General features: G+C 38.0%; 1 protein-coding gene across 1 annotated transcript; it reads left to right on the forward strand.

Annotated features, from left to right (window-relative positions):
- The first annotated feature begins 6,860 nt into the window (after positions 1 to 6,860).
- On the forward strand, positions 6,861 to 8,971 carry zic2b (zic family member 2 (odd-paired homolog, Drosophila) b). The gene is made up of 3 exons (XM_056254324.1): positions 6,861 to 8,081; positions 8,505 to 8,668; positions 8,769 to 8,971. The coding sequence occupies exons 1-3, from the start codon at positions 7,151 to 7,153 to the stop codon at positions 8,955 to 8,957; spliced, it is 1,284 nt and encodes a 427-aa protein (XP_056110299.1). The 5' UTR covers positions 6,861 to 7,150; the 3' UTR covers positions 8,958 to 8,971.
- The last annotated feature ends 287 nt before the right edge of the window (positions 8,972 to 9,258 follow it).

Here is a 9,258-nt window from a genome sequence, read left to right on the forward strand (position 1 = left end):
TTCTTCAGGAAGCTCAAACGTACTGCGTAACACACAAGAATGAACCTCATTGGTTCTTCAGGAAGCTCAAAAGTACTGCGTAACACGAGAATGAACCTCATTGGTTCTTCAGGAAGCTCAAAAGTACTGCGTAACACGAGAATGAACCTCATTGGTTCTTCAGGAAGCTCAAACGTGCTGCGTAACACGAGAATGAACCTCATTGGTTCTTGCAGAAGCTCAAATGTACTGCGTAACATGAGAATGAACCTCATTGGTTCTTGCAGAAGCTCAAACGTACTGCGTAACAAGAGAATGAACCTCATTGGTTCTTGCAGAAGCTCAAACGTACTGCGTAACACGAGAATGAACTCAGAAAGTCTCTTCAGAAAATTTGAAAATATGAAATTTTTGAAGTGTCAAAGTGGTAGTTGTGTAGTCTGTCAATGGAGGGACAGAAAGCTCTGAGATTTAATCAATAATCTTCATTTGTGTTCCGAAGATGAACGAAAGTCTTACGGGTTTCGAACGACACAAGGGTGAGTAATTACTGAAAGTATTTTTGGGTTAACTAACCCTTTAAATATAGAGCTGTTTTACTAAAAATACCTTCAAATGAGCGAGCAAAGATGAGCATAAGTGATGTCGATTGCAAATACAGATTGATATAAAAATAAAAATTCTCACTAGCATTTAGATATTTAAATCAAATAAAATGCCAACAATAAAAGGAACTAGCTAGGTTAGCTGATAACCTTAAAAGTCCATAGATATCGTTATCAGTTCTGCCGTTAACACGCACTCTGACAAGTGGATGCAATGAGACCAGTTTTTCTGTTTGTTCATGTGGAGTTTAGCATAAACCCTATTGATTATTCTTGAATTGCTCGAACCGAATTGTTCAAGAGCCATGTTCAGATACTGCACTCATATTATTGTAGGTGTGTTGGTATGCATATGATTGGAGAGATACATATGCAAAACAGTTATATGACATAAAATCTATGTTATAAAGATTTTATAACCATGTAATAACAAACTTACACTCTTGTAAAACATTTTAATTTGATTAGAATCTGGATAATCAATAATAACATTCCATTTCACAGCAAAAATGATTCAGAGTGATCCAAATTATGTTGTTCCAACCATTGCACAGTAATGTTGGTTTAATGTATGTTTATTTTGATGTCATTTTCTAGTACCAAATTCCTTCCATCATCATAATCATAATCTCTTTCTGATCTCCCCCCATGGTGAAATGATCTCCTCAGCTCTAAAGAAACATTTAATCTGCCCCCTTCAGCCTGTGCCTCTGTCTCCAGCAGAGAGCTTTAATTGAAGCTGCTCTCACACCTTTGGTCACTGTTATGAATGGGTATATGGTCAGATGAGCATGTCTGCCACAAAATTGACACTGCAATATGATGATTCAGGCGGGAGTGTTTCTGGATGAAAATGTAATGTTTCAGCCTTAACACTGTATATTAAAAGTAGTGCTTTTGCTGCCATGAGGAGTTTAAATTTAAAAATGTCTAAAAATTACGTAAAATATTGTTTTTTTTGTTTCGTTTCTTTTCTTTCTTTTTCTTTTTTTTTCATACTATTCTGAAGTTCTAACCGCTAAGAACTATATGTACTACTACAGAAATAATTAATTTCTGTCTCTTTACTCTGACATTTTTAAGCTGATCTAACAGAAACAGCAGGTGAGTTGGATTAATGTTTTTTTTTTTTTTTTTTAGCTGAATAGGCCCAAAAACAATTTTTGCTTGCTTCCTATAGCATGCACTGGGGTTTACAAATTTAATATGGTTTCTGTTTTGGGCATTTGCCAATTTTATTTACAATAAGGCTGTTTTTAATTTACACTAGCCTATTGTTCAAAAGTTTGGAATGTGTAAGATTTTTGGAATGTGAAATTTTTATTCAGAAAGGATGCATTAAATTGATCAAAAGACAGTAAAGACATGTATAATGTCTAAGATATCTATTTCAAATCATTTCAATTAAATTATGTAATTTTGATTTCACAAAAAAAGAAAAGAAAAAAGTATCATGGTTTCCACAAAAATATGAAATATGTAAATATTTTCAACATTGGCAATAATCAGAAATGTTTCTTGAGCACCAAATCAGCATATTAGAATGATTTCTGGATCATGTGACACTGAAGACTGAGTAATCATGCTGAAAATTCAGCTTTTTCATCGCAGGAATAAATTACATTTTCAAAATATTAAAATAGAAAATAGATTATTTTATTTGTAATAATATTACTATATAATATTCATATATAACAATATTAGTGTTTTACTGTATTTTTTAATAAATGCAACAATGGTGATCATAGGAGACTTTCAAAAACATAACAAAATATTAACAACCCTAAATTTTTGATCAGTAATGTTTTGGCTCATGAGTGTTTATGTGATGATGTCATTTATTTAACATTCATTTAGGACAACAAGAACTTTAATAAATAGACTGTGATGCACTCTTTAAAAAAGGTTATTTACTTTGATGTTTCCATGAACAACCTTCAAAATCCATGAAAACTTTCTTTCACACAAAAAGCTCTTTACAGTCAAAAAAATTTCTTCGAAGAATAAAATAATGGTTGTGTTAAGAAATGTTCACTGAAAGGTTATTTGGGGAACCAAAAATGGTTCTTATGGCATTGTTGCAGAAATCAGCTTTTGGAACCTTCATTTTTTAGTGTATTATTTTTTTTGTTTTAGTTGACATTTTAACTCTTTAAGTTTAATTAATACATTTAATAAAAGCAAGTGCACAAAGTGCTCACTCCTGAGAAACGCAGGTGGGACGAGGCGCTGACGCCTGCTGCTACTGTTTTCAATAGGACCAAACACGGTTCCCTGTTTCTCCCTGCAGTGGTTCTGTTCTGTCCTGTCTGTCAGTGCATATATTATGCTAAGCCCTCCAAACTATCCTTTATATATATGGTTGCCATAGCAGCATTATTCCTGGGGAGTAGCAACTTCAAATGATTCTAGAGGCTTTTGGGGTTTGAACCTCAAAAAATGTATGTGTGTCTTTGAGAAAAAGGGGCAGAGAAAGAGAAAAGAGATGAAGGTCATGATGGAAAACTTTTTTTATGGTATTTATTTATGTAAATTTGCCAGATCTGTGCAGATTATAGTTATACCACATTCACGCCATAATTTTTTCTGTTTGGATAACCAAACCACCTCAAATTTCAGGTAGACATCTTTTCTATCCTCTTTTAAATGACCAGTCTCATGCCAATATTTAGCCAAATAGGCTTTTATTTATTTATTTATTTATTTATTTATTGAGTTTATTGAGGTTTTTGTCAAACATACGAGTCTGATACCAACAGCAAACCAGAAGTGCCAAATGTAAGATTCATCACAGACTCCAGCAATAATGAATCAGCCGAGGGAAAGGTTTGTTTGTTTTTACACAAGTCTGTAGCTGTTGTGATTGTAGCTGTTTTGTTTTCTGTCACTTATTTGATTTGCCCACGGATTGTAGTCAACTTCAACATCTTCTGACACTCAGTTAGCAAGGAAACCAAAGGAATGACAGAATTTCAGAGCTTTAGAGTTGAGGTTCCTCGACTTTGCCCACACGTGTGTGTGAGTGAGTGAGTGAGAGAGAGAGAGAGAGAGAGAGAGAGAGAGAGAGAGAGAGAGAGAGAGAGAGAGAGAGAGAGAGAGAGAGAGAGAGAGAGAGAGAGAGAGAGAGAGAGAGAGAGAGAGAGAGAGAGAGAGAGAGAGAGAGAGAGAGAGAGAGAGAGAGATCTGGTTCACTGGTTGACAGTGCAGAAACATTAAACAGCATATGGGTGATTCAGCTCATTAGTGCATCTCTGTGTTGTATAAATGGACTAGTCCACTGAATGATGAGCTCATTTACACACACACACACACACACACACACACACACACACACACACACACAGTAGTTAGTAATTGTGCACTCAGAGCTTTACAAAAGTGTGTGCATGTTTATGTGTGCACACATTTTGTAATTAGGACATTTTCCGCCTCTTATTCAATATCAAAATCGTACACGCACACACTCACACACACACACACACACACACACACAGTAATTGTCAGAGACACCAACAGATCCGGGGATCATTACTGTGACCCAAATGTACCATATATAGGCTACAGATACCCTTTGTGAATAACTTAAATCATTCTAAATTGAATTTGTGATTGTTTAAAACTTGTGACCAGCCTTGGCACAAACCTGGTCCTTCGATGATGTGGAAAATAGCGACCACCTGTTCCAAAATTCATTTGGAAAATTGATCAAAACCTCTTCCGGACGTATTCAGCGAAAATGCGGGAGGGGGGTTCAACATATAAAGTTCCATTACGTCTAAAAAAACGTATTAAATCTTTATTCATATACAATAGAAATATATTGATGAAGATTGTTTAAAGAATGAAGACTTTCTTTAAATAAAGACAAATTTAATTAAACAAAATGAATAGATCTGTTTAAATGCTCACAGACCATTCGCGTCACTCTATTATTTTACATTTTTTCATTTCTATCACAATATTGAGTAAACCCCATCAACAATGGGTAAAAATGTACTAAATGTGGCTTACTATATATTAGCTAATATACAATAAATCACATCTCTGAAATATTTCAGATTACATAAACAGATTTTGTTTAAGTGTGAGTGGCGGTGTTACAGTATTTTGCGTTACGCAGAAACACCTCTAATAGCCTATTACAATCTATTCAAACCTAAACGTCTTTTTTCATGAGATTTATTTTTTTAACAACAAATTGCCATTATTTAAATCATCTAAATTTTAAAAGGATTATGAATCAAGACAAGATTTTGTTTAACAAAATAATTTCACTGCAGCTTTTATTGTTCTTTTTTTTTTTTAATAATCTGCTTTTAATTTTAATATACCTAGTGAAAAGAAAAGTGTTTTAAAACGAAACTGCTGCTTCAAGACAGACCGGTGTCATGCTGAAAATTTTGTGAAATTAATAAACCAAATTATCAAAATACCTTGTGCAAGATGTTCAAAACGGTTCACACAGAAACACAGGGCAATAGATGATGACGTGCTCAGGGTAATTGGTTTAATGAATCTATTTCGAATTCATTTACAGGTCAGTTGTTGTGACCATTTTTTGACTGACATTTAAACTTCACATTAAGGGCGTCCACTGCATATTGAGAAACATGACAAGAAATATAGGCTGCGTTTCTCTTGACCATTTTCCTTTTCTTATAATACAATTCAAGTCTAGACAAATGATACAAGCAAAATAAACCATTTAAAATTCTGAATGTCTTTATTTATTATCATACATATCATGTGAGTCTCATATATTGTAATTGACTAGTGGAGTGAATGTTTTTGAAATATGCATGAAGTTGTTCTGTGCTCTCCAGAAAAGGTGAAAAGGGTCAGTTGTTCCATTTTAACCTCTTGACACTGTTGATTTTATACTCATGGCATAGCGGCGTCTCCTCGTCTGTGTATGTCACCAAATCAAGTCTCGCCGCGTAAATATGTGTCTAAAGGTTAGATATCCTCTGAAGAGGAGCAATTCATCCACAATGGAGAGACTTCCCATCTCACCGCCGTTGTCAGGACAACCCGAGCGGTATCCGTCCCCATAATAAGTTTCAGTTCAAAGCCGGTGACTTACCTCTTTACAACACTCTCATGTCCACCCTCTTCCTTCTCTTTGACTGCTCATTCTGAGACTTAAGGCTTGAGCCCTTGTCCAAATAAGCTAGAGACAAAAGTGTTGGTTTGCGGGGACGCTGGAAAGAAGGAGTGTGTGTGTGCTTTGGACTAGATTCTGTCAGAGATGATGCGAATGCAACACATTGAGGTCGATTATCTCTTAAAATATGGTAGTTTCATAAACATCAAAAATCAAATGTCCTAATACATCAAGTTCTCACTGTTTCGGATTCGAATGAATAAAAATAAGTAAAATATAACACGTTATTTGTATTGTAAAATTAGTAGGCCAACATAATTAATAATCTACTTTAACACAGCTGATTTATGCTGAATATGTTTATTCGTTGAAAAAAAAACGGTACATTGTGGAAAAATAATTAACTGAAACTGCACACCAGTCTTTACTCTGGAGACTAAAATGGTTGAGACGTTTTCATTAGATGATTTAAAAATAAAACGATAACCCTTTCAATCAGGCAAAATCTATCGTTTTATGCAGTTGTGCATTTTGGTGATAACACCGATCAAAATACAAAAACGAGGACGAGGCAGCACTGACATGGCGCAGTTCTCCATAACGCAATGGCGCGCACTCCAAAAACATGCACCCATGACATAAACATTAAAACCACATTTACTGATGTGCTGTTAATGAGATTGTAGTTTAAAATAAAAGGTTGAGAATGTTCTCACGAATGAAACTTAAACTCGGGAAATATCACTGCTCGGCTGTTTGTAGCTTATAGGCTACGCGAGCGATTTATGGATTCTGTTTAGTCAATAAAGATTTTTGACAGAAGTAAATAAGAGAGATCTGCAAATATATGTTATAACTCACTAACCCAATGTGTTTAACACTGTTACTGAATTCAAACCAAGTGTCGATATAAAATAGTATTGCACTTTTTGTATTTCATTGATTTTTTCCCCCTCACATCAAGCGCAGACTCTTCTCTCGTAAACGCATAAAACTGGGCGGAGCACCAAGAACCGTCAGCCCTGATTACTCACGGTGAGTAAACGTGTGATTGGTCGAGTGAACAGGATTTGGGAGTTACACAGACCAATGAGATTTTTAGATTTGGGAAACGGGGTTACTGTTGTGAGGGGGCGTGGGGTGCCCTGGAGAGACCCCAGAGATAAGCGCAGTCAGGAGCGCAAAAACACTCAGTTGGATACACGACGCACAGAGAACCTGCGCAACCGCTACTAGTTCCACTTTGGCGCACTGATTGTACCGATGTACACGTTTTGTCAAATTTTAGAGCTTTTCCATCGTATCAAAATGATTTCTTTGATTTCACTCTAACTTCATTACATGGAATGAGTTTTAATTAACCTTATTACGGGCAAGTAACAGACACTCAGCTTGTTCATAGCCTACTTTTTCTAAACGCGGGTGTAATCCCTTTACGCATCTTTAATACAAAATCGTGGTGATGCTACTGGACGCCGGCCACCAGATCTCTGGCTTAGGAGTTGGCACGTTCACAAGGCATCACTCGGCTGTGAGCGAGACGCAGGACAGAGATATGAGTTTCATGGAATCTGCTCACATGGGCCCGTTCAAACTGAACCACCCCGATTTGTCCTCGGGCCAGAGCGCAGCTTTTGCGCCCCAAGCAACCAGCTATTCCGCGGCCGCTCTTGGAGTGCACGCGGCGGCGCACGCAGCCTCGTACGCCAGCTCCACTTTCAACTCCACCAGGGAGTTCCTCTTGCGCAGCCGAGGCTTTGGGGATTCGACTCCGGGTAGCGGACAACACTCCATCTTCAGCTCCACAGCAGGGCCTCTCCATCACTCTCACCCAGAAGGTCAGGGTCACCTACTTTTCCCCGGAATTCATGAGCAGCACGGGTCCCATCACGGCTCTCCAAACATCCTGAACGGACGCCTTGGATTACCCGGTGAGGTTTTCGGGCGAACGGAGCAGTACCACCAAGTGCCCAATGCGCGGGCCGATCCTTACAGTCAGTATGGCCTAAATATGAGTATGAACATGGCGCACCATCCCGGCGCTTTCTTCCGCTACATGCGACAACAGTGCATCAAACAAGAGCTCATTTGTAAATGGATCGACCCGGAGCAGCTTGGTGACCCCAAAAAATGCTGCAGTAAAACTTATAGCACTATGCACGAGCTGGTCACGCATGTGTCCACGGAGCATGTCGGCGGCCCCGAACAGTGTAACCACATCTGCTTTTGGGATGATTGTCCACGGGAGAGCAAGCCCTTCAAGGCAAAATACAAACTGGTGAATCACATTCGAGTGCACACGGGAGAGAAACCCTTCGCGTGCCCCTTCCCGGGATGTGGCAAGGTGTTCGCGCGTTCAGAGAATTTGAAAATACACAAACGGACACACACAGGTGATTATTTGTTAAAGTTGTTTAAAATATTACTTGAAATGTTTACATTTCGTTTAATTCAATTGACATTTCAGTTGGTTTTATTGCTGTTGGAATAATCTAGGCTACTACTATAAATGACATTCAGTCATACCAAAAACAACACGTTGTCTACGTAGGCTATGTTTCGCATCCTAGAGCAGCTGCTAGGCAAGTTAAACATCAGAAATCCTAGAGTGTTATTTTATTAGTTATGCCTGTTGCTTTGTAAGTATGAATTGCTGTTATATTTGAATGCGTGGATTCGTATGAGGTCTATTGCGCCATCACCCCTTTTGCAGCATCAAAGTCAGCCTACTTTTTCAGAGAGTCGTTGTAGAAATAGCATTCTGCGAACTAGTTTTAACCAGGGTGGTAAAACTTTTCTATATAAATGTCTTGCAGGGGAAAAACCGTTCCAGTGTGAATTCGACGGCTGCGACAGACGTTTCGCCAACAGCAGTGACCGGAAGAAGCACATGCACGTTCACACGTCTGACAAGCCATATCTGTGTAAACTGTGCGACAAGTCGTACACACATCCCAGCTCTTTAAGGAAACACATGAAGGTGAGAATTGAATCCGTCTGACAGATATTCTCTGTTCACAAATTAATTGCCTCAGAGTTGAGACAGAATTAACTAACTGTTTGATGCTTTTTTTTTGTAGGTTCACGAGGAACAAAGTCCAGTAGTCGACTCCTCTCCTACTGGAAGCTCCGGGTACGAGTCTTCTACTCCATCCAGTTTGATCTCTCCATGCTCGGAGACGCACAGCACCATGTCGCCCGACTCAGCTGCGCTCAACAGCAGCGGGCACAGCAGCTTAACGTCGAATTTTAGCGAGTGGTACGTTTAAGGACCAAAACGACATATAAAAGAAAATATGATTTGTAAATAGTATCCTAAATGAGGGTTTATGTTCTCAGCATGTCTAAGATTCAGTGTTGCACTGTGACTGAAGTAAGCCGACCAGTATGTGACTAAAATGAAGGTTGTTTTTTATAGGCCAATGAAGAATAACATGTAGCCTACTTTGGTAATTGTTTGCGAAAGACGAAGGATGGATGTATTTTTTAATTTTTTTTTTACTGTAAGGTCAATTGATTTACAGTAAGGTCGTGTCAAGTTACCATGTTTGTATAGGCTACAATATCCCT

The sequence above is a fragment of the Rhinichthys klamathensis genome, unplaced genomic scaffold, assembly GCF_029890125.1.
Source record: "Rhinichthys klamathensis goyatoka isolate OS25496 unplaced genomic scaffold, OSU_Roscu_1.1 h1tg000111l_1, whole genome shotgun sequence".
NCBI lineage: Eukaryota > Metazoa > Chordata > Actinopteri > Cypriniformes > Leuciscidae > Rhinichthys > Rhinichthys klamathensis.

What these genes read in the sequence shown, in the direction of transcription:
- zic2b (XM_056254324.1), top strand. Translation starts at nt 7,151, where the DNA reads ATGCTACTGGACGCCGGCCACCAGATCTCTGGCTTAGGAGTTGGCACG. An exon ending in ACACAAACGGACACACACAG is followed by an intron (nt 8,082 to 8,504) that starts GTGATTATTTGT and finishes AATGTCTTGCAG; the next exon opens with GGGAAAAACCGTTCCAGTGT. An exon ending in CTTTAAGGAAACACATGAAG is followed by an intron (nt 8,669 to 8,768) that starts GTGAGAATTGAA and finishes TTTTTTTTGTAG; the next exon opens with GTTCACGAGGAACAAAGTCC.